General features: G+C 39.8%; 1 protein-coding gene across 11 annotated transcripts in view; it reads right to left on the bottom strand.

Moving 5' to 3' along the window:
* The window catches only part of Cadps (calcium dependent secretion activator), a 434,854-nt gene that overhangs the window by 94,098 nt on the left and 314,760 nt on the right, over positions 1 to 25,996 (bottom strand). For 3 of the 11 annotated variants that reach the window (XM_028760524.1, XM_028760520.1, XM_028760523.1), the window contains 5 exons: positions 24,443 to 24,544; positions 22,724 to 22,787; positions 22,229 to 22,352; positions 6,779 to 6,885; positions 441 to 597 (listed from right to left, as the gene is read on the bottom strand). In XM_028760524.1, coding sequence (XP_028616357.1) covers positions 441 to 597; positions 6,779 to 6,885; positions 22,229 to 22,352; positions 22,724 to 22,787; positions 24,443 to 24,544 — 554 coding nt within the window. Of the gene's footprint in view, positions 1 to 440; positions 598 to 1,775; positions 1,797 to 5,775; positions 5,785 to 6,778; positions 6,886 to 18,908; positions 18,927 to 19,793; positions 19,863 to 22,228; positions 22,353 to 22,723; positions 22,788 to 24,442; positions 24,545 to 25,996 lie in introns of all 11 variants that reach the window. The other 8 variants (XM_028760516.1, XM_028760515.1, XM_028760517.1 and 5 more) reach the window with 5 other exon arrangements.

Below are 25,996 nucleotides of genomic sequence, written 5' to 3'. Positions count from 1 at the left end.
TCTCTCTCTCTCTCTCTCTCTCTCTCTCTCTCTCTCTCTCTCTCTCTCTCTCTAGTGTGTATATATGGATATGTATGTGGTATGTGTACAGAGGGTGTGTGCGGAGTGTAGCTTGTGTGTATGTTTGGGGTTTGTGTGTATGGAGTGTGTATGTATGTATGTATGGATGTGTGTGTGTGGAGTATGTGTGTGTATGTAGTTTGTGTGTGTCTGTTTATGGAGTATGTGTATGTGTCTGTGGAATGTGTTTGTATGCATGTATGTATGTACTTATGTATGTGTGTTTGTGTGTGTGGTGTGTATGTGTGTATGCATGTTTATAACAGCAAAACAAAGAGGACCTTTGTGTAAACCACAGTCTATATGGAATAAAGATATCTTAGCCACAAGTTTATCTGCATACTATTCAAGAAAGGCCAATAGTCCAGGGTGATACATACAGTCTGTACGGAGAAAGTCATTCAGCAGCTGGAAGAGTGGGAAACTGTCCCACGTGTCTGGGGGTTGCACCTCTAATGCTGCATCCATGTCCACTGCAAAGAGTGACAGAAACGTCTCCGCGTGCTCCACCATTAAGTCTGACCACCACGCAAAGGCCTTTGAAATGTGGCAGAAAAACAACAGACAGAGAGGGGATGAGTATCTCCTCGGGATGAAGGGTGCATGCTCCAACCCTCACTACTCAAGATTGGCTGTACATCCAGCGGGGCGTGGTCACTTTATTGTAAAGAGAACAGCAGTTTGGATATGAGTGGGCCTCTCAGTGTCCAAGGCTCTACTCTGTATAGAAAGCCTTGCTCTTGACCCAGAGGTCAGAGATCACTGCTGTAGGAGTGTCAGACATTGAACTTCTGCTCAATTTACAATAACTCAGTAGGCTTGGGTCATGCTCTGTGTCATCGCTGCTGGCTGGTTCTTGCTCTAAGGTGTAGAATTTGGGAGTTTCTTCACTGTGTTTATGGGTTTTCTGCTGGTCTAACTTGAAAATTTGTATTTACTGTACATTTCCATATCTGGGGATTAGTCGTCTATAGTCTCTTCAAACCCCAGGAATTCCCATTTTCCTACACCCTGGAAACATTACCCTCTATCAAACTAAGTTAAAGCAAGCCATTATTAGAATTACTACGGAAGTGTTGATTAAAAACTCTATCTCACTGGGGAGCCTTTGCCTTTTGCTTCTGGTCTAGAGGAAATATCAGGCTTAGCCTAGGGAACATGGAATAATGTTAGAACTTACTTCTGTGGGGCTTAGACATATGTACATTGAAAACCAAAAAATATCAGTGAAGTAACTCATTTTCATGCACATGAGCCCTTGGAAATCATTGTGCAGGGTCTCTGGGGTGACATTCACATCAGCCTGGGCCAGATGTGAATGCAGTTCAAAGGCATGCATGCATGTAGGCTAATCATTTCTGGCAGGGGAGGGCATGCAGAATGAGTGGTGGTATCAACAGGCCCTGTGTTGCTGATTTCAAAGAGAGCAGAAAAACAAACATTGCCAGCCTTTTCTTGTCCCCCCACCTCCCCACTCAATGCTGTAAAGTATTCACACCGGAAACACTTTCCAGAGCATTCACCAAAAAGGATGAGAAAGTGTTTGGAAATATGAAGGATGATTATGGAAATAGTTCTATACATGGAAGGGTTTGTTCAATGGCCAAGCTCTTCTGTGAGAATCTATTCCTTATTGGAGGGGGTATTCTAACAGCCACTAGGAGGTAGAACAGAGGGTCCACCTCTCTTCTTTCATGAGATTTCATATTACTTACTTCTCCTTTATCAACATGTGGCTGGTTTGCAAATTAAATGGAAAAAATCAAGTCATGTACCATTCTTTAAGGATGGCTTGGCTGGAACTAGACACCTGCTGTTTCCATCATAATATACAGTAAAACCTCACTGATTCAGAGCAACGGGAGTGGGGAAAAGCTGTTCTGTTAGCCAAAAAGCTTAAATTGTTGGACTTTCTAGAGACACTATATTGCTTTTAAAAGCAGCCTATAATTCGGTACTAAAGTAGATGGCACTCACAGAGTCTACAATGTTTAGTACACGAATGTCTCAGAATGCTTAAAAATTTTCCCAACTTCTAAGTATTTGCTGATAAACTGGTGTGTCAGTTAAAAAGATGGGAGGTTTAACTTTGTAGGTCTAAGAAATGCATGCCGCCAAGTTACAAGAAAAGACTTCTCAATTACCACAGTGTTGGTGTTATGTGAAATATTTTACTTCGGGAAAATGAAAATAGCCAAAGATGCAACCAAGTCATCACAGATTCTAAGTATTTGTCCTGAATTAATGAGGTTTTATTGTAGCTTCACCACCTGGAGATGAGAGCCCTGGGACATGGGCCTTGCTCCATTGACTGAGGCCAGCAGAGGAAGGAATCCTTCCGCCCCCTGAGAAAGAGGTTTTGCAACCTGCTGCCTTTTAGGCAGAGAATCCTGTCCACAGCCCTGAGCCTATACAGGGAGACTCGACTCTTCTCCCCTCATCCAAGCTATTGGTAAAGTTCCGAAAGGCACAGCAAATTGGCTGGCACTTATTCTTCAGTTGGTTGATCAATGCTATATCTTCAGGGCATGGCCAAAAATGTATGTCGGGGAAGACTGTATTATGTTCCCATATACAACTTTGTTCTAGGATGACAAGGAATAAAAACAGAAAGCCAAATCAAACCAAAACCCAGTCAAAATGTATGAACTTAAAATAAAATTCTTAACCCAACTTCAGATATGGGCCTTAGATTTTTAATTTAAAGAACTTGAAAGCAAGAGACCATGGGGAACGAAGTGTTGCTCCACTATAGAGAACCAGGTCCTAAGTAATGTGTTACTGACCAACATTTAGTCTTTGCAATAGTAGTTATACAGGTTGGACAGATTGGGAGCCCTACAAAGAGGAGTATTATCTCTAGGGAAGCTTGGTGCAGTGAATGAAGAAATAAAAACCAAGGTCTTTCTTTTTAGCACTCTCTAAGAAGCAGGTAAAGAGTCTAGATAGATTAGGAATAACTAAACAGTTAAAGGATAATTCTGATCAGATAGACAATCTGTACAACTGTGCTAAGCAAAAGCTATTCTTTGTTTTAGGTTGGCTCTGATAGGTAAGAACTACTTTTGCACATGATGGAATATATGTTCATAGGCACCTAAAGGTTCAGTAAACCTTTTCCATAGAAAATATGGAGTTACACAGTAGAATATAAATACTTACCTGATGCTTTTTTTATTATTATTCAAAGACAAAAGCTGTGTGCTTTAGGGGGTACAATTCACTACACTGAACACATTATATATTTTGCACACAAACTAACATGTATATATGTACCCCTCTGTGCACCACAATACATATATACATATACATACGTATACATAGAGAGAGATTGGGAAGGGGAATACATGAAGATAAAATTTGTTTGCCTGTGAGTAGGTCAGGTTCTGAGAAGAAAATTTTGCTGCATATGAGAGGAAAACATGACACCAGCTTCCACACACAGCATGTGTGAATGGTAAAGGAGAGATGTACTGTTGGCTGAGGAGAGGCGTTTCCCTCTTGGGACATTTACTATATTGGAACTTAAAACAGCTTTTAAAAGGATAAGTTTGGGGGGGGGACAGGTCTATTGTTACTTTTATTTGTGAGGTATCAATAAATAGTATGGCCACAACAGTTAAGATCCATATTTAGAATTTAGTGCCTTTTTTAGTTGTCAAAGCTTAGGGAGCATCCAGAGAGTGAGCTCTGGGCAAACAAATCCTTGTCCTTTAAGGATGAAAAAGTGTACAATGTGTTATGTCACGTCACCCCTTTTCATTACACCCTAGTCACTGACTTGGCTACACACAGGAATTATCACTTGGGCATCTCTTAAAAGAGACCAATGTTCTATAACTCCCTAGAGATTCCAGTTAGAGGGCTGGCACCAAACATGAGAATTCAAATTTCTGTGTGATGCTTTAGGTATTATCATCTGTATGCAGCAACTGAGGACAGGTGGGGTACCTTTCAGGATGAGCCCGCTCCTCCAGGGAGAGGATCCACTCTGCTTCCAACTCAGTCCATCCATTTTCAGTCATTACGTACCTTTCACCTAGAAATCGTCCTTTTTTAAAATCATCAGATATTTTGATTTCTTGGGAATTATTTTCTTCTTATAACAATAGCTAAACTTTGTAAAGTGCCTATCATGTGCTGGGCACAGTGTCATCTGACCCTTTGCTTAATGTCATCTCCATCTTAACAGTGACTATCCGGTTGGGTTAAGGAAGATCACAGTCACATGATGAGCGTGTTGGGGCTAGAATTCAATCCCAAACGTCTCTGGTTTAGATTCTAAGCTCTGTCTGCTATGTACCCTATCCATTCATGGCCCAGGACATTTTATTTCTCACTGTCTTTCAAGGAACACTGAATTCCTTGACTCAGAGATCAGTAGACAGGACAGGCCCAATGCATAGGTCTGATTAAGTTGTGAGATCTCATGACGGGTAATGCTGTACATTTACCTAAAATAATTTTTGGCCTTTGGGACTCTAAAATATGCTGAAGATTTTTATTACTAATTTCAGAAACCAGTATTGAGAACAAGATTGAAGTCACCAAGATTGTTTACCCTGCATGACTTCTAAATCTTCAAGAAGGAAACATTTCTTATAAGTGGTTAATATGATAGTGGTTGACATTTGCCAAAAAACCCAAAACTTTTGGGAAAGGTAAAAACAAATGCCTTCTTTGGAAGTTGGGTTTCAAAAAATACTTTTGTTTTTCAGTGCTGGAATGTCTCTGCTGTGGTGGTGCCTCTTTGGTGTGGCCAAGGAACATACACATTCTCTGTGATCTGGTAGTGGCTGTAGTGAGTAGCTTGATTACCAATTGAATATGTCTGCCATTTATGTCTTCCGTTATTCACTTGAGTGCACAGCTGCAACTAGAGGGAAGCATCCTCTTCATATCCAGGGCTTCACAAATACGTGCACTTGGTTAAGCCTTTACCTCTGCCAAGAAAGGCAGGCCAGAATCCCCCAAGTCCCAGGAGATGGTTTTGAAGACACCCAGAAAGAAGAAACTTGTCATCATCGGAACCTCCAACCTCTCAATCTAAAAAGAATACCTTACAAAGTAAAAAATGGAAGAAAAAAATGCAACCCAACTTCCTTGCAGCTGTCTGAAAGTTACTCTTAAGTTTGTGTGATTGGGAGTACTATTTGGCACCCCTTTTCCCTCCAGGGTGTGTGTCCATTGCTAAGTGTTGTCTGGGTTAGTGACACCCACTCATGGGTCTTCCCCTCATTCACAAAGGGTCTGCAATGAATTCAGGATTCTTCGATACTCTCTCTATATATAAATACTGTATATATGACTCACATACAGACAGCTGTAGAAAAAGGTTAGTATCACTCCAAGGGGCTACTGGTTACTAAGCTTGGAACTCCTCTTCTGTAATAAAGGTAAATACAGATGGACATAGGAAACTATGACAGGCCAGGGACAGAATCAAGGCAGGTGGGAGGTGTGTGTCAGGATGTAACCGCGGTCCTCATAAGTCTATCAATTGCTTCATGCACGTACCAGAGAATCACCCCACATTTACCCTGCTGTAGAGGGTCACCCATGTCACAAGCAGTCCACTGGAAGTTGCTGTTACATTCTTGGGGTCAGTGTTAGAAAGCAGGAGCACCAGGAAAATCCCATTAGAAGACATGGTACTACCAGGGCATGCACAGAGTATGAGAGCAGGTGGCTGCTTCATTCGGTTGAGTCACATACCTCTTTCCCCTGCCACGATCAGCCAAGGTTGACCAGAACAGTTGAGAAACAGGGAGGAAATTTCAATATGCAGTCAGCATTAGTTGGGATGGCTGGGTTTACAGTGTATATCATTTAACAGTCTGTCAATATTTTCTTAGTTATGGGTAGGGTCGTTTTAGGTGTCAAAGAAATCATTTTACAGATATCCCTTTCCTCCCCTTTCTGTAAATATGAATGTAAAGGAAGAGGGAGAATTAGCATAATTTAAAAAACCAAGTTATGTTGAGAGAAATGATTTTAAAGTTCAAGTTTGGAGCAGTTTTGGAGTTTAATTCTCTAGATCTTCCATGGAAGCTCTGGGGCATTTACGTCCTTATAGGTTTGGCATCTAGTTGGTTTTGAAGTCCTTCCATTTATAACTCCTTCAAAATCATTTTAATAATGGTTTGTCAAAATACAATTAAGGAAGCTATGTTTATCTGGGTTTGTGTCGTGGAAATGACAAGTCAAACAGTTATTATTGTCACTGTCAGTGCATTCAGCCACCTGGGCAATCTAAAGTTAAAAAGGAAAAGGACTGTATAATCAGAATAAGATACAGAGAAAAACTCAAATTTAAAAAAAAGAGAGAGATGATCTAGGGTCCACAGACCAAAGAATCAATCAGAACAACAGTGTTGGCAACAAAACAACCACAAAAGACTGTAAAGTATTCTGTGTGTCTGGATAACGGATCTGTGCTGTGTGCCGGATGCCATGGAGCCCTGCGATACACTCACCTCAGTCCCGCGTTCAGAGAAACATCTGAAAACAGGCTGAAATGCACAACATACAACCACCTCTTGGTCCCTTAGACAACCTTCTAAAGACGCCTCCTCCTTCCAAAACTTCTACCTTCATTCCCTTCAGCCCAATTAAAAGAAAATGCAAGTTAAGACATCTCGTTCACAACCAGGCAGTTGCAGACTGCGTTGGCACCTCAGCTAAGGGACACTGTGACGTCTCCCCTGTGCCTGCTCACCTCGGCATGATGCTCCTCGTTTTGTTGCAGTACTTCAATGACTAGTTCAGCAAGACGGATTGTGTCTTCAAGCTTTTTGGCGGGAGTGATTAAGCGGCCTACATTTTCTGGAGTATAAGAATTTGTGGTAAGATTCAACGAAAGCAGCAGGCTAGTTTTGTGGCCAATAGAACTAGTGGGTGAGAAATTCTGAATGGTTATCAAAATTAAAAAAAAAAGTTTCATGCAGATGTTAAGTGAGCAAACCATAAAGCCACCTTGTTGTCATTGTCATTATGATACACTTACGAAAACAGTGCTCCAGCTCCCGAGTTGCAAATGGAGCTAATGTGAGGTCTAAAAGAGTCAATGCTAATTTAGTGGCGTTTTGTACACACATTCTTTAAAGACAGCATACATGGATTACCTCAAGTCACTCTCTACACTGTGCTCTGCCTACCTGGCATGGGGCGAGAGACCCCAGGCTTCATATTGATTGGCGCTATGTTTGTTTTCTATGTGAGCCACTAACTGTTCAATAGGACAACATTGTTTTTACTTCAGGCCTACCTGTTGACTGGGTACTGTGATATTCACTTTGGAGATGATCATTCAAGGTCTTTTTGTTACAAGTCACCCAGGGAAAAGATGAGAAGAAAACTAAACATTCTTGGGTGCTTATGTAGAAGTTCAGGGCAGAATTACTAAGAGGGTGCTAGGGATAGATTATTACAGGGATTGCTATAACCTATACTTTAACAGGAACAGAGCTCTTGTCTCCACTGCACCCTCAGCTCATGCATGTGGACAGTGTTGTTTCTTGGCCAAATCAGCTAAGTTTAGGTGTCAGAATGTTCCTTGCTAAATATAATTTCTTTTCATTGCTTTTATTTCCTTATTATGGTGCTGGGGGTTGAACTAAGGGCTTTACACATGTTAGGTAATTTTCTTACTATTGAACTATATCCCCAGCACTAAATAGAATTTCTTAATACTCCATAAAATCTTATTTCTAGAGTAGTTGTATTTAAATATAAGGATAGAAAATAGCCACTTCAAAAAGATAGGCATTTCTTAGATGATATACATCATTAGTATTTAGAATTTAAGAATAGAAAACAAACTCTGTAAAACACTATACAAAAGGGAATGTTTTATCCCCTGGGAGATAAGACTGACAAATGGGACCAAGTAAGATGATTGGTTTTAAAGTTTCAGTTCAATTAGACAATTGTGGTTGTGGAGATGAGCTTTCTGTATGTGGTCAATGACGTCATCTTTATCTCTATCATAGCCAAATGGAAAGGTGGGTGGAACTAGTTGGAGCTTGAGGTGGGAGTTTTGGGGAGTTTTCATGGTAGGTAAAGGACAGCCAACATCTAGTCAACAGATGTGAGAGGTTGGGTAGTTTCAGCTGATGGCCTGGTCTAGAGAAAAACATTGAGGCAAGATTGACTTCTGTATTTTGGGGACCCCGACCTGTTTGTAATTTTTTAAGTAGACTATCAGAATTCATTAGTAGACTTTCCGGCATTTCTATGAACATACTGCGTATATATGTCTGGGCACTATGCATAGAGTGAGACATTTGCATGTTGATAGTAAATACGCACAGTGGTGGCTTTTCATTCATGGATATTCACATTTACACATCAATCTGCAGATTCCTCATCCTATGCTTAGTACCCATTCAACACATACATCCACATACATACATCACACACGTACACACACTTTTTATAGTCAGACAAGCCTGCACATTATACAGATCTGCAGGAAATCCCACTTGGACCACATCTTTGAAATCTCTCACTTTCAAAATAGAGAGCATTGTCCTTTTGGATGAAACACTCACCAAATCAAGAGGAATTCTGGCTGTACATGACATCAAAGATAGAAATAAAATCATTCCCACCAGTATTTTTTATTCACATTTACCTAAGAAGTACAAATGCCTTTTTTATGTTTGTAGAAATCCAAGATGCTTAAGTAAGGACTGCCTGAAGATTTGTGATTTTTTTTAAATGCAAGACTTTTAGATTGACTACAATAAACAGCAATAGATACACATAATGTGTACATGTGCATGCAGTCACTGATGAGTATATGCATATGTACACAACTATGTGTATGCCTGGTATGTATTATATATACAGACAGTATGTTTACTAAAACCTTGTGCAATTTAACTTGAATATGCAACCACTGAAGTACGAGGGTTATGAGCCTTTAATCTAGAATACTTGACTGCCAATTAACCCACGTAGCTCAACTTATACTTACTGCTAATTAGTTGTGACTTCGTTATCTGTAGCTTAAGCCACTTTAGTGAGACACAGCTACTTTTTTCCTATTTGTTCGAATAGCTGATTTGCTAACTCAATAGCAAAAACTATACTAGCCATGAATTCTGTAGGATGTTGTCTTTAAAGAAAATACTGTGTAAATGCCTTCAGCAACCCAAAGGGCAAGAAGAGGTTTGGTTTAGAAATGAGTCTGGCTCATTGGTCACTTCTGCCATCATAAAACGTACTGAGATATTCCTACCCCTGACCCAATTTTGCAGTAGCTGGAGCACTGATGGAATAAAGAACAGAAAACACAGTATAGTTAGGAGACATTTCATTCAACAGAACTGAAGCTCATAACATAGGAAAAACCGTCATGCAAAATGTTATGCAACAACAATGTTATTTTGTGCTGACATTGAGGTTTGAAAATGTTGCATATGTCAGACATTGCTAGACAAAAAAAAATATGTGGACATTTGGAAATAAATGCTTTCTTCTGAGTATCTCAAAACCTGCGACATCACACTTGAGAGCCTGAGCCTCAGCTTAGTATTCCAAACTGAAACAGAATTTCAAGAGTGAACACAAAAGCCAACTAAGCTAGAAAGCTAGAAAGCCAAGGGACAGAAGATAGAATGTTTATGGTACTTGATATTGGCCTAGGCATGCCTGTGAGCCTCTGAGATAACATGCTGGTCTGCAATTGTGTGAGTAAAGAAGGAGGCTCAGGAGCTGGCTGGGGAGCTGTTCAGATAGGAGAGAGGCAGAAAAAAAAAGTAAAGAGACAAAGTGACTTTCACAAAGAGTGACAAGTGACAAGGAACTCTGAAAAGAACACCCCGACAAGCAAACATGACAAACGGTAACTGGAGATGCTGTTCCCGTGGTATTACCTCGGTGTCCTGGAGGTGTGATGGGATTTGACAAGGACTCAAAATAGCATCTCACCACACCCTACCCAGACACTCAGTGGCAAATGCAAAAACCGATGCTCCATCAAGAGAGACAAACATGAATGGCAGCTGCTGCATCAGCAACTGGAAGAAGATATACTCTTGTATCACGAAGAACACGCACAGGTCATTAACTGACTCTCCCCTCCACATGATCAGAGACAAAGTATGGTGTATGAATGGTTGGTGATGTGGAGTCTTATCCTTCATAGACTACTCACTTTTTATCTAATTTTCTTCCCTCTGTGATTTGGTTTCTTATCATATGAATGAGACAGAGTCAAGAATTTTTCCTGTACCTGACAGAATTGGAACAAATCAAACAAGGCATGGGATAAGTCTCCCTTAAGTCAAAGTGCCTACAAATGGTCACTGTTACTTCTGGATTGTGAGAGGGCTGAAGTTAATTGCTTTGCTAAAACAGATAAAAGGCCGTCATTAGTTCAAGTGAGCTAGGGAATATTCATGCTCCCTTTGTGGAATTTCAACATGTCAAAATCTGTCATTTGGGGGGGAAAATGTGTGGTATCTGATTGTTTCCAGCTCATTTAATTATTTTCAATTTGGAATTCTCATGGCTTTTATATTGTGGGTTGAATCATATATAAAAACTTGCCAACTTATCGAATATGTTACTCGCTATTCCAAATGTTAGAATACCATAATCAGCACTTGACCCATCTGTCATGTGGTTTACAATATCAGCGCTGCAAACGTCCTGCGACAATAGTCTCTTCTTCCACACAGAGTACCAGCAGCTTCTACAGTTCTTTCTCTTTAATGAGTGTCTTGTTAACCTAGGGCCTGTTCCTTTCTAATAGTTCTTGTTGAGAGAGTGATGTGAGTGGCGAGGGACTCATTCCTTTGTCATGCCTGCTTCTGGGTTTGCTTGGATTTTCAACTGGGAAAATGAATTTTACTGAGGTATAGAAAAAATCCAATTATAGTGACATTAATAGAGAAAGGAAGCAATGTCATGAATAAATACCACGTTCTGGCAAAGTTATCTACTAAAAGCAAGACATATGGGGTCTTTAAGACTGACCTTGCTACACTACCTCAGTTGTTTTCAGCACACAACTGGAAATAGTCTTTATCCGTTTATCTTAATTTGAATTCTTTGGGAAAAATTGTATGACCACAGAATTAGTAGAAAATCATTTAAAAATAAAGTTATTTAAAGAAAGGCTTGTCCTTTCATTATTTTATTTTTTAAAAAAAGGCGTGTTGCTAACAGCATTTAAAGTTGGGGACATCTCTATCACACATCTTCATGGCTCTTGTGAATGTTTGCTTCCTTAGTGTGTAATTCTCATGGGAACTCTATGCTCATTTACACCTAGGAACTGATTGTATGTATCAGAATATTTGATCTAGTGCTCAGCACTACACAGAGAAGTCTGTGGTTGATCTGTAACCTGTGAGGCATCAGACACATGTTTCAACTCAATGAGTACTGGGGAAAAATTCGTAAATTCCCGCCTGCCAACTCTCTGCCCAGAATTCTTACTGTAAGGTTTGCCACCATAGAAAAACAAGCTTCCTATTTTTTTTTTCTCCTCGCAGAGCAAAACAAAAACATCATACCTTGGTTTCCAACTTCATTTACCCAATTACCATTGCTCATGTTTACACAATTAATTCTGCTTGGCTTCCAGAAAGAGAGTTAAATGTGACTGCAGAAAAACAAAAAAGAGAATTCCTCTGCAGGCATAGCTAAGCCAAGGAAGAGAAGCATCCAGGAGTGAGAGACACTCCAATTAGCCCTTAAATAACCTGATCAACTCTGGTTCCAGCAAGCGAACTTCCAGCCCCTGAAATATCACACGAGGGATAGATATGACTGAGGGAAACCCCACTTATTATCAAGTTCCAGTCATTGATGTGTTGAGGAAGATGCCAGAACTTGTAGAACACTTTACTGAAAATACCTAGCCTGTAGATAGTTGTTAAGATTTTGGAGAAGGGGATTGTTTCTGAGCAGAAACAGAGTTTATTAGTTAGACATACAGTGTTTTGCAAGGTACTCTGCCTCCTTATAATGATGGATACATGAACTAAAGACTGCAGGGTTAAAACATGCTACTTTTTTAGTGACAGTGACCATTATATAAAGTGGAACCTTTGACTCTCCATTGACTCTCTTCAGACAATTCCATCTCACAACTAGTTTGGTAACAACGATTGACATGTGGATCATGAATCGTTTTCTCTATTCTTTTCCTTTGGAGACATCTTTGTCTCTATTTCTATATGATCTATGATGAGCCAACAAAAACCTTCTTTAAAATTTCATACAGTTCCTTAGAGGGAAAAGCTGTTTCTTCTGGTGTTGGTAGCTAGGATAAAAGCCTTGTGGTACTATCTGTGGCCCTGTCTCTTTTCAGACTCATACCACCACAATTTATGTTAAAGCTTCATATTCATAGCTAGAGGTAAGGAATATAACTCAATATCTTCATCTCTATGGTTATTTCTTTCAAAGTTTTCCCAGCTACATTAGGAAAAGTTTCTTTTTCTTACTTATTATTTCAATTTCTAAAAATAGTGTTTTGCTATAGGGCGTCCATCATGGACTTAGTGCTACTATTAAGGACCTGTTAAGGCCCTTTTAGAATCTTTGTACATAGTTCCAACTTTCTTGGACAGCATCTTGGAGACCATTAATAAATGAAACACTGCAACAAAGTCAGATACCCCCTAAGGCAGTTTATGGGGTCTCATCTCTATACTCCATGATGTCCTTCTCTGGTGTTTACTCTGACTCTGTGGTGCATCGGAGACTCTGGCCAGGGGCAAACTCCTGTAGAACTATAATCTTATAGCATCTTGAATCTCCTCTTTACTGTAGTCATCAGACTGCACTCGCTTGATCTACTCACATGTTCTTTATTTAATTCTAGCTTCCTTTAGAATGGAGACTGTTTTTACTATTGCTTACTGCATAGTTCCCTGGTACCTGACATAGCTCATGGAACTTCATGGATATCCCACAGAAATGATAATTGTGAGTTTGGTTGACTCTAGACTAGATTGCAATGTCTTACTTAGAATTTTGATTAAAATATAATTTCTTCCATATACCCTTGTGAAGAATAATTCCTGGATAAGTAACTGTAGCTTTCCTAGGGCACTCACTAGAAATATAGATTCCTAGGCTCTGCCTACACTTCTTCAATTACAAGCACTATTCAACAAGATTCCCAGGGATTCATTTTGATAGTTTTATGCATCACTGTCTTATATTCCATTGCTGAAAGCAGAAGAAAGACTGAGATTTAGATGCATAGTCTTTTAAATAATAACAAATAAGGTAATATATATATATTATTATATATATTGTTATATATATTTCTCTATATAACAATGAGTGGTTACTATAAACCAGTGCTAAAATCTTGATTAGGAAACTGTGTGGAGCTAGTGCGTGTGTGTGTGTGTTAGCACGCGTGCATGCATATGTGCACAATCACGTGGAGGCCAGAAGTCAACTTTGGTGTCATTCCTTAGAAGTGCCATTTATCTTTTATTTTCCTTGAGATAGGTTCTCTTGTTGGCTTGATTCTTGTCTAGTAGGTTACGTTGGCTATTTAGACAAGCCCTAGGGATCGATTTGTCCTTGCCTTTCTAATCCTGGGATTATAAGTATGTATCACTATGCCCTTTCTTTTAAATGGAAGCTCTGAGGATTGAACTGACGTCCTCATGCATGTAAGTCAAGCCCTTTACTTGTTGAGCTATCTCACCAGCTTTCTCGAATTTGCTGTACTTTTTTAAAAGTTATCTTTTGGGAGAGGAACCATGATTAGCATTCCCACTAGAAAATGAAAGTGACAGCTTAGTGGTTAAAGAGACATAATATTAACATGGGATTGAATGTCTATCTTGAATGAGAGTTCAGATTGGTTCTAGACAGTGTTGCCTGAGATCTGCAATCCTGTGACTCAAATACTTGGACGCTGGATAGCATCAGCAAGGTTGGAAGTGGAGGCCCATCAATAGACTGTGGATAGCACCTTTTTCTAAAGTGAAAGAAAAGTGAGTGCCTGGGACATCAGACACGAGAATGACTACTTCATTTATTTGAAATCCTAGTGCTTTTCTCCAGGACTTGATTCCTGGTTTGTCAAATAAGGTTCAGGCTTACCTAATAATTTCCTATGGTTTTATTTCTTCTTTGAGAGGCTGCTTTGTGACCTTTCAATTTTATTGCTAACAAGTCACAAGCACTTCATGGTGCAGAAACGGAAACCATGAGCTCTGGGACTAGAAAGGCTCCTGCTTAAGTCTGGACCACAGCTGTACCTGCCCAGTTGTTTGGTTCTGAGCATGTTGCCCAGCAAATTTGTGCTTCAAGATTTCTATGAACAGGGCTTGAGACATTGTGCAGACATCAAAGGCTAAAGCTCACAAACAAAAGTATTTCCACGAACAGATCAACTTCTTATCTCAGTGCATAAAACCCATTGAATGTTTCAGAAATCTGGATGCACACTACATTTGATGGCATGTTATCAATTGGCTGACAACATTATTATATTCTTCTTAGTAAACTAATGGTATACCTTTGATCAATGGCCTAATTTTAGAGGCAACAAAGTATGGCAATAAAGCAGTTATTCCCTGGAATTCTTGTGAGAGTTAAACAAGATCTGCATACAGCCACTAAGCATGTTTTAAACCTTTAGTGAAGAACAGTTATTACCAATAATGGTGATTCTTTTCTGGTAGAAAAGAGAGCTTTATGACCATTCCTTTACAGCATACTTTAGTACATCCTTTCTTCAAAATTCCTCTTGATAATAATCTGGGAAAAAAATGTGTTTTTCCTTGTCTTCCTTACTGTTTGTATAGCATAAATGAAGTGCTACTCACACAATAGTTGGGACTTAGAAACTGATTTATTTAGGCATCATCGAAACAAAAGAGATGGAAAGAGAGACATTTAACTCCTAATGTGTAAGGCATGAAGCAAGAGATATTCATCACTCTACAACAGTACGGATCCTTGAGCAATAGTATTCACCCTCACTGGTTCCTTGTGAGCAGACTGGAGGGCCACTGGTTTTGCACAGTGGTTTGGTGAGAGTGTAATCTTGGTTGTTTTTTACTCTTTCAATAATCCCCAGATCAGTGGTAAACTAAACTGGATATTGCAGAGGCATGAATCCCAGACTCTAGAAGTCCTTAAGTATGTGTGCGTGTGCGTGTGCGTGTGTATGCATGTGCCTGTGTGTGTGTGTGCATATGCATGTGCCTGTGTGTGTGTGTGCATATGCATGTGCCTGTGTATGTGTGTGCATATGTGTGTGTGTGTGTGTGTGTATGTATGTATGTATGTATGTATGTATGTATGTATGTATGTATGTATATATGTATGAGAGAGACGGGGGGAGAGAGAGAGGCAGGAGAGAGAGAGAGAGAGAGAGAGAGAGAGAGAGAGAGAGAGAGACTTGAACTCTTGAACTCAACCTTAGATGTCATTTCTTGTTCTTTTCCACCTTCGTTTTTGAGATGGGGTCTATTACTGGCTTGCACCTCGTTGAGGAGGCTAAGTCGGCTGGCCAGCAAGACGATGATCTTAATGTTTCCACCTTCTCTACTGCTGGAATTATGTGTTACCATGTGTAGCTTTTGACATGGGTGCTGGGGGATCTGAATTTAGACTCTTACATGTGTACATCAAATACTGTATTATTTTCCCAGGTATGTTCCTTGGATTTGACCTGCTCTAGAAGGCTTCTGTCAATGGAAGAGGAAAAATATCTACAAACATTGCAGGAAGAATTAACAATGTAAGGATTTGGCAAATATATGATCTTGTATGAGACTGGCCTGTTATTTTGTGTTATTCCTATATTAAAAAGATAGAGGCACCTTTACCCTCTACACACTGACTAGATACTGTCCAAGTGCCCACTATTTCTGTGGTCTGCATGGTAAAATGAGACAGAAAACATAGCACTTGTACTTAGTTAGACATGAAGTCAAGACTGCTTGAGTAAGCTACTCATCCTCATGAACACACAGCTTCCGAAGCTAAGCTGTAAAGGGAGCAATAGTGAAGGCATGTTTGTGTATCTAAGGTGAAGATCCAGTTGGATCATTCATATATAGTTCTCAGCAGTGTCCAGGCCAAGATGTTGCCTTTTCCCTCTGTTTATCTATCCACCCATTAGTCAGACATGTACTTATCTAGCTATTTGTGTCCCTTCCTTCCTCCCTCCCTCCATTCTTTTCTCTCCTTCCTTCTTGTTTATATCTATCTGTCTACCTTTCTTCCTGTCTATCTTTTTCCTTTTCTTTCTTTCCACTTACCTGATACTGTATCTATCCCCATCTAAAGGATTAGCTGTACAAATTTTGCAAATGCTTGGCACATTTAAAGGAAAAAGTCCAGTGGAGTCACTATGATGCTCTGAAAATTATGCAAGTATTCCAAGAGTGAAGGCAAAAATAGTTAACGATAGTATTGCTTCCCCAGTGCTTGCTTGAAAGTTTAATGGAAGTGTTTAAAATAATAGAATTCTTTGGTAGGATCACAGGTTTTTTTTTTTGATAGACTTTTGAAATCTTTTGAATTTCTATTTTTCTTGTGATATTGTAACTGAGCTGAACATTTAATTTCTAATATTGTCACAAGATAGAAAGCATAAAGTCAGCCAGGAAGCTATGGTCAGAGTCTTATAGAGTCTCAAAGAATGCTTTGAATAAACATACCAGGAGATCTCTGTATTCTAGTCCTAGCATCTTATTTACCCCATTCCATTTGCACTCATAATCCTGACAGCTCCTTGCCACCACCTGCCATCTGTCTTTCATCTATATCTATTTGTCTGTCTGTCTCTCTGTCTATCTGTCTATCTGTCTATCTTCTATTTTAGTCTAGTCTAGTCTAGTCTAGTCTAGTCTAGTCTAGTCTAGTCTAGTCTATTCCCTAGGAAAATTGGAAAGGTAGGGAAATGATACCAGAAATAAGAACATTTAAAGGCCAAGGAAGAAGACAATGAGACCTGTTGTGCTTAGAAGATGGCTCAAGTATCCCAAGGTTCACATTCATCTTTCCTTTGATATTACATTTTAAGTTCAGTTTTACTCTATTCCTTGACTCCAGACTTTCTTTACAACTCTGTTAATATGGTTTTTCTGAAGAGAATCTTTAGCTTTGCTAAAGGAACCTTCAATGGTCATCACCTGTAGAGGTAAGATGTGTTGGAATTATTCTTTGAAAAATCTATATTAATACAAAAGTCACAGAGATTCTTGGGGAAGGAACTTTCAGGACACACAGTCATAACATCTTCATTTTTAAAAGTCAGGGCCTTACTACAAAGCTGTGTCTTGCCTTAAAGTCACTATTGTCTCAGCCGGGCTGCTGCCTCCACCTTCTGAATGCTAGGACACAGGAGTGTGCCACCATTTTTAGCTAGATCCCTGTCTTTAAGGCATGTTCAGGCCACAGAGCTCTTGTACTGACTGCCTTGCCACATCATCTGACACTGTTTTACAGCCATGTTGAATTGGAATAGGTAGGCATGTGGTCTCTGTGTGGGCTTCTAGATCTGTGTTTGTTCATCATTTGTGTTTCTCTAACCTTTGCTTGTTCATCTGTAAAATGGGAGGAGCTACATAGGCTTCTGAAGATTAAATATGTTAAATGCATGCAAAACCATGCCTAGTTTATGAAATTCATGGCATGAGCATTTTATATAAGAACATTATTTTTGTCAGCTCTATAGTTTGTTACATTTTGCTCTGTGTCAGCTATGTCCCAAAATCTCTAGCTTCTATGAACTGATTCCAATGTATCTCTTCCAATGTGCAATTGAAACTCAATATCTTGAATGTGTCTATGGTTTTCTAACAATGTCATATTCCTCTGACACATAACCAGTGGGGATTGTAATGTATTGAATTTGAAATTTACACATATGTATTCATGTTTCATGAATCTAATAGTTGTTTTCCCTCATTTGGATAGTTCCTAGCTCTTCACACTGTACTGGCTGCAAGATAGCCATTTGCCAAGTACTTGCCTGGTGGATGAATGGATGGAAGGATGGATGCTTGAGTGAATGAATGAATGGATGGATGACTGAGTACCTTCCTTATTTGGAGTATATATGTCTTGAGCACAATTTTGAGTCTTGGAATATTTATTGCTAACCTGGTGTTTAGCAAACATTAGAAATGCTCTCTGAATTGTTCTGAAATATGTTTAACCGTTATGTGGGTCTAAATGAGAAATATTTATGGAATCTTTTAACTCTTAAGGATGCTGATTGGTATTATACATTCATTAATATTTCATTTCAGAGCTCTCATCTAAATAGGCTCAGAAGACCTGAGATGAAACAAGAAGAAAATTTCCAAAGCCAGAGAACTTTCTCACAACAGCTCCTGCTTAGTCCCTCTGTCTATCACACAGCACACACACGCACAACATGGACACCAGTGCTTCATCTTGACTATAAACACTCACCAAAGAACACAAACTTCTTCACAGGGCAGAAAACAGGAAAAAAAGAAAGAAAAGTGAAAGGGAAGATTCATTTGGTTCAGTATCTTTAAAAATACAAAACAAAACACCATACATGCAGGAGGCCAAATTACGAGGCCCTGAAACCAAGGGTGAAGGACGTTCTGCAGCAAACCAGAATGCTGTTCCTTCAAACTTATGCCTTTACGGAAGTGCCACTCTCTGAAGGCCAACAGTGAGTGGGCATGAGATGCATGTAGACAGCACAAATTAACTCCTTAAGTATTACTGCGACTCCGCACCGCTCTCTGCGAGCGCATACTTTAAGGAGCTACTTAACAAAAACAGAAAAAAAACAAAAACAAAAAAAACAACTGAATATAACTCCACAGTCCTGGTAATTGATAAGGCATATACAATCGGTTCACCTGCATCCTTTTGATTCTCTATTTGAAAGAGAGAGCACAATGAGGAGAGAAGAGAAGGAGAAACAAGAACACATATGCAAGATTAATGAGCAAGTGGACCAAAATGCCCCCCACTTATGCGTGATACATGATATCGGACAGAAGAGCTTGCCCTTGGCTTCCCACCGCCCCAAAGTTTGGGGGCCAGCAAAAAAAGGGCTCCTTCACAGATGTGGAAAAGGCTGCACAAATAGAAAATTAGTAAATTAAGTTTAATGTGAAATCAAGCTATGAAACATACATGAACTCTTCAAATGACAATTAAGTCATGTGTTCTAGCCAGAGCTTTGAGGACAAGGGCAAATATGATTCTCCAGAGAGAAGGAGGAGAACTTCCCAGCTTGAGAGAGAATAGATAGGAAGCATAGAAGATCTAACTTTCAGAGTATGGACCACCTTGCATGATCCCATACGCATTATAGTTTGACATGTTAAACATGGATAGAGGAGGCATAACTTTGCCTCAAATGTCCTTTTTCTGACACCTCGTACATTGCTCCCCAGCTTAGCTGACACCTTTTGATTGTGTACCAGTGACAAATACTTTACAAATTAAGGTTACACACAAGCAAAGTAAAAATGCATTCAGGTCACAGACAGGGTAAGTGAAAAAACTTACAGACAAATCTGAGTTTATCACAAACAAATGGCTTAATTGTCTAACCTGTTTTAGGCTGATACAAAGTGACTGGACTTCTCACACTGGGTTTCACAGACAGAACCAACAGACAAGCCAATGCTAAAAAACTTGAAGCAAGGAGAGTGAGTTGGTTTGGATCTGGATTTCTTGAAATAATGGAACAGAGAGAGTGAAGCCAGCATGGTGAGGAGGGGGTGGGTACTCACGAATGGTTAAATCCATCACTTGGGAGGCCAAGCAGAAGACAGGATGCTCATACATCTCTCTCTTTTTCCCTACAAAAGAGGATTTGGGCATGCAAGAGGCTTAGGTCAGAGGTAAAGAGGTTCAAGGTCATAGGTTAGAGGAAAATGTTACATTAGCTCAAGGGAAAATAGCCACAGAGTATTTTGGGATAAACACAGGATAAAAGAAAAAGGAGTTTTGAAATTTGGGAACTACTGGATTAACCATTCAGCATGCCGTGAGCCACGAGAGAGATTGTGACCATGATTTTACACGTCTCTTTAGAGTCGTTGGCAAGAATACAATGACCAAAAACATTATGGGTAGAGGGAAACAGAATTTCATTGATTTAAGGCTCCAAGATACTAAGGATTTCAGACTTTAGTATCTAAGGCTCTTGAGGTATTTCTTCATAAACATAGTCTCCCAGCAATATTACTACAACTTCTTTCTTTCCAAAATTCTCAGATGGATAAGTTGATAATGTTCAGAGAGGCTCAAGTGTAAAAAAACAAAACAAAACAAAACAACAACAACAACAACAAAAAAAGAGGATTTCTTTTCTGAGGGTAGGACCTGAGCCTTGTTCAAAGAAAGCTGTCTGGTAGTAATATCTTTGAAGCTGCAATATCTCAGCCTACAATGGACTATGTTCATGGAAGAAAACCTGACACATGCAGCCAGAGAATGTGGGGTTGTCTGAATTAACAATCCCAGCATGCTTTGAAATTGGCGTCTCAGCCACTTTTGCAGAGGTTGTGTCAAAAAGTGGCTGAGCCAATCACGGACAAGGAAGGAGAAAAGCAGAAGAGAGCAAGTAGTGTGGAATGAGGTACTTCTCTGAAAAGAGAGTTGGAATAAAAAGATTGGTTTCTTCAAAGAATCCCCAGACCTAAAAGTCACAGTGCAAAAGATAATTAACACAACCAAGAAGAATTGAGGCACAGAAGGAGACTACAGACCAGCTGATCTACTTTCGAAATGAATGCATTTTTACTTACAGAATGCAAAGTTTTTTGTTTTAAATTTATTTATCTGAAATAAGAGAGCAGATCTCACCAAAAGACTAGTAATAGCTGGACCAAGACCCATGAGGCAGCAGTTGTGGAAACTGACCATTTCATTTCTTGATCCCATCCCATCTCTGGCTTTTGGATTAGTAGTTACGTGGTTGACTTTACCCAATCCAACCAAACATTATGTCCTGGGCTGGAGATGCTGGAACAATTATTTGCTAATAAAGCCCTTTAACCATCGATCTTCTCCTTCCTCTCTTTTTGTTACTCATTACCAAGTCCAGAGTTGATAAACACCCTTCTAGTGCCCAATTCTTAAGTGTTTCTCCCTGGATGCATAACAATGAACTCATTACCACTGGTACACAATTTGCATTGTCACACAGACAAAATCGAGAGGGAGAGGAAGACATGTAATGTACAGAACATTGGGAATTTAACAAGATTGTCAGCTAATTTCCTAAGGAAACAGGACATTGGCAGTATATGTGAAGGTGTGTGTGCTAGTCAGCTGCTCCCCTGATTGATGGCCCATGGTGGACAGTATGTCTTTTCTTGCTTTATTTGGGTGTCTTGTGTTTCGTGTGTGAGAGAACATGAGATTCCAGAGTGTGGACACATCAAGTCTTGCACACAGAACTTCCACATGTATACACTTACACCTCTGGTCAGGTTGGGTGTGGTTTTCAAATCACGCTATAGCAGCCAACAGGGGTAACAATGAAAATTGATTAATGTCTTAGAGAGTAGATAGGTCCCAAAGAAGCATAGCTTCTTGAATTTACTCAAAGTGCCTTCTAATTATATAGTCATCAATGCCTGCATCCCTGACATTTGAGATGGCAGTAGCAATACACCCGCTACATCCCTGCTAACAAGAAAGAAGTCCAGAGTCAACCTGAAGCCCCTGAAGCTGGCTCCACACAACCCTGTCACCAAATTTGAAATGTCCCCTAAAGACAAAAGACTTCCAAGGCATCAGAAAAGTTAAGTAGAACCTGAATATTGCATTCTTCAACTCCTGTTTTACTTCTAATACTATTGGCAACAGATAGCAGACAGCTTCCTTTTTCTCTATTTAAAGAAGGTAACAATGCAACCCAGGCCTTTCATAGGTAAACATCCTCAGAGAAAATATTCAAGAGCAACACAAACCTCAGAAGGACCCTGGTAATTACATGACATCCCACATTTAATGTTGGTTCCCTCTAAAAGCTGTCTCCTGAGCTTTCTTCTATTTATTTGGCCACAGCCAAGGCATTTCCACAGTTCAAGTATATTTAGTCTATCGAAGTCAGACAAACCGCTGTTTTCTGGTGTCCATTAAGAAAAGAGATAGATTTTCCCAGGGAGGCATACCAAAATTCAAATTCAAAACTAGTGCCAGACAGAAACCTTACCTTCGATTTTGGCATATTCAGATAGGCGTGAATAGTTGACTAGAGCAGCCTGCTCTAGGCATTTACGGATGACGGTTTTGACCTCTTCCTGTGGTACCGGAGTGACAATATCTTTCATCAAAACCTTCAGGCAAAAGGAAAGGGGATTATTAAGCTCTAAATCAATGTGTTACTCATTTCGGCTTTTCAAAGAGCTCAGGTGTAAAAATCCTTAATGCTGACTAATGTGATAACCGTGGGTAGAAAGAAAACCACAGAACAGCTGCGGTGGCAAAGCTTGTGCAGGCATCAGAGAAGGGCTCAGAGGGACTCTTCAGTGTAACTAGTTGGGAATCTGAAAATAAAACTTCTGATATTGGCAGTTTCCTCACTTTTATTCTGGTATTTCATGAAAGGTAAACAGACCCTTTGAGAATTACAAACTAGGTCACCCAACTGTACTGTTTGCTTGCAACTATTTGCATATCCCTTTGTTAGTCTCAGGTTCATTCTTACCCGTTCCAAGAGTGAGAGAGTAGCTTTCAAAGCACCTTCAGGTCGACCAAACGGAAAGCAGTACCTAAAAAAGACGCAAGGCTTCAGGTTGCCCACACCATTACATTTTCACAGGAAGTACGCTACAGTTTGATTCCTATGGCAACTTGTACTGAGGAACGGAAAATGCTTTTTATTTTGTCACACTGTGTTATGCTAATCCTAGTTCACACCATATATGTGTATATATAATGTATATATGGATATGTGTGAATAATGACTGTAGAGGGACTCTGTAAATGTCTGCAGCAGAACAGAATATTGAGAGTGGTGACACAGAGCTCAGCTTGGATTTCCATTGTGAGGGAAAACACTAGTTAACAAAAACATGACCTCATGTGTTAAGAGTATGGGACAGCATGGAAAACCAGGAGTTAAACCAGCTGGAATGCAAACACACTTCTTTAGATCCCTGAAGGTTTGAAGCAAGAAGCAGGCTTGCATTTGGGATAAGTTCCTGACTCTGCCTAATTTGCTTAGGATTTTCTTTTACTGTTACTGGATCTTTTCCTCTATTGGTGATATGTTCTGCTATAATGTATGGTCAGTTAAGGGACCATCATCAAAATTTTATTCCATAAAAAGGAGGATCCCAGTGGCACAGACAGAAACATGTTGCTTACTGCTACAGGTGCCATTAATGGCCCTGATGGCCAAGAGCCCTTCAAATACACTTCTCAAAGTACAGAGAACAAGATGGGCTGCTTCAACTCAGTCTGCAGTGGGCAACCAGGGGCATGTTCTGAAGTCTCTTCCAGCCTCATTTTTGCTCAGTTTAACCGGAGATTATACCCATTTTACACAGTTGTTTATAGATTCAAAACAAAAGGCAGTACCTTTCGAGCCTGCAACCCTGTAACTGGCATACAGGAACCGTTAGAAGCACAATTGCTATCTTGGACATTATAGTATTAAAAACATGCCATATGCTATACGGGAGAAGTGGATTGCATAGTGTGAAGGTCAAGTGTGCGACCTTCTGCTAAATGTCCTGTTTCCATCCCAAGCCCCAACCGGGCTGACCTAAATGTCCATCATTCTATGCACAGCTAGTAGAAGTGGTGAAAGGGTAATTTCTTATGAATGCCATTAATTTTTGCCTCCATTCACTATGACTCAAATTGTAGGATTTAAAAAACTGTGTTATGTAGGAACCTTGAGGAATCTTCAACTTTTTATATGACATTAATTATCAGTCAGACCACATGAGAAAAGCTTTGTTCTTTAAGCAACTAAAATGCACTTATGAATTTGCAGTCTGGGGCAGGGACTATACTTCAGTTGATAGAATGCCTTTCTTAGCATTTCCGAAGTCCTGGGTTCAATTTCCAGCACAGCCTGAAAGCTGGTATGTCTTGGTGCACTCCTATAATCCCAGCATTCAAGTGGTGGGGTCTGCAGTATTATGACTTCAAGATAACCTTTGACTAGATAGAGAATTTGAGATCAGCCTGGGCTGTATTAGATTTCGCCTTAAAACAAGTACCAGACAAACAAAGAATGCAAAGTCAGGTAGCTAACGAGAGCTGTATCTAATTGGTTGGCTTTTCTTCCTTTAGCTATTGTGCTTTAATGATATTATGTGTCTTTGGTAGATTTACAGTTTTTGGGAACCAAAGCCTTTTAGTGAAGCTTCATTCTTAACCTCAATAGGTCCCCGAACCTGAAATAGATTCTTACCTGAAATGTGTAATTTGATTTTCCAGCAGAACTCGAAGTCTCTCTTTGATTTCTTCAAAGCGTTCTTTTTCTTCAACAGTCACAGTTCCGATTCCATCAGGCCTGAAAGAAGACACGTTGTGAAGTGACGGGAACCTCATATGCTGACACCACCAAATCAAATCTCTACCAGGAGGAAACTGTCTGCTTAAGTGGCAACAAGCATGATGATGGCTGTGACCACAGAAGCCCTGCTGTGCAGAGCAGGATTCTCAAGTGGAAGATGGTCGGGTTATCACTCGGGGATCGCAGAGCCGGATCACATTCTTAAGAGATAGCGAAATGGCTCACAGGTTAAGTCCCGCTGGTTCTGACTGGCCACAGATTTTTAAACTACCAGAAGAAGTTATCATCACTGTGTATGCCTGTGCATGTGTGTGTGTGTGTGTGTGTGTGTGTGTGTGTGTATGCCTGTGTGCACCCACATGAACGATCATGGTTTTCAGAAATCAATATTAGGTATCTTTCTCAATTGCTCTCCACCTCAATTGTTTAGAAAGGATCTCGCACTGAGCCAGAAGCTTGCCAGCTGGCCAGCAAGGCTCCTCTGTCTCTGATTCCCCAGTGCTGGGGAGTAAAGCTGTTCATTCCTGCACCTTGCTTTTAGATGCAGGTTCTGGAGGACAAAACCCAGGTCCGTGGTCCAGCGCAGTAAGTACTTTGCTAACTGAACCATCTCTCCAGCTCTTCCATCATTTTTAAAATGAGGGAAGTTTTACAATGGAGTTTGGTTTTCTGGTCTGTCTTGGAAATTCAGAACATTAATTGGTAGTTGTCAACTAACACCTTTTTCCTCACCTGAGGTAGATATTCACCTGGCCATATCTCTAGCTTGCATTACTTGTCTCACTAGCTCTAGGGCTTGGAACTCTTCAGTTATTATGAAAATTCCTACAAGAATCAAGTGCCATATAAGCATATGTTCTACTCATTATTAAATCACTCAGTTTGTAATAAGCAATGTTCAAAGTAACGTAAGTATCTGTAAGCTTCTCTGCTAATTGTGCACTAAATCTCATAGCACTGATTTTTCTGTGGTAATATCCTACTAAGAGTGAAGTGGTTTGTATGACACTCTTTTCTTCCAATCAAAAATGTGGGTATAGATGCCAGTTACACAGTACATTGCTTTTGAAGTAAACAAGATTCAACAGCCAGAACTGAAGGAAATTTGAACTTCTAATGGAAACAACATGTAACATTATCAAAGACAGCCTAATAGGGATTCTGTGGTGGCCAGTGGAATTTGAGGACAGAAACAGGGAGATTTCTTACAAAACATTTTTTAAATAAACCTTGTGACTTGATCTTTGGCATCTGTCTAGAAGATTTGAAAGTATGAGCTCACATCCTAGAGATGTTTGTTGCTTTTAGTGATTTATTTATACACACACACACACACACACACACACACACACACACCATCTCTCTCTCTCTCTCTCTCTCTCTCTCTCTCTCTATCTCTATCTCTCTATCTCTATCTCTATCTCTATCTCTATCTCTATCTCTATCTCT

The sequence above is a fragment of the Grammomys surdaster genome, unplaced genomic scaffold (assembly GCF_004785775.1).
Source record: "Grammomys surdaster isolate TR1022 unplaced genomic scaffold, NIH_TR_1.0 126546, whole genome shotgun sequence".
NCBI lineage: Eukaryota > Metazoa > Chordata > Mammalia > Rodentia > Muridae > Grammomys > Grammomys surdaster.
The sequence above is the reverse complement of the archived record's forward strand: the minus strand, read 5'-3'. Positions and strand labels throughout refer to the sequence as shown.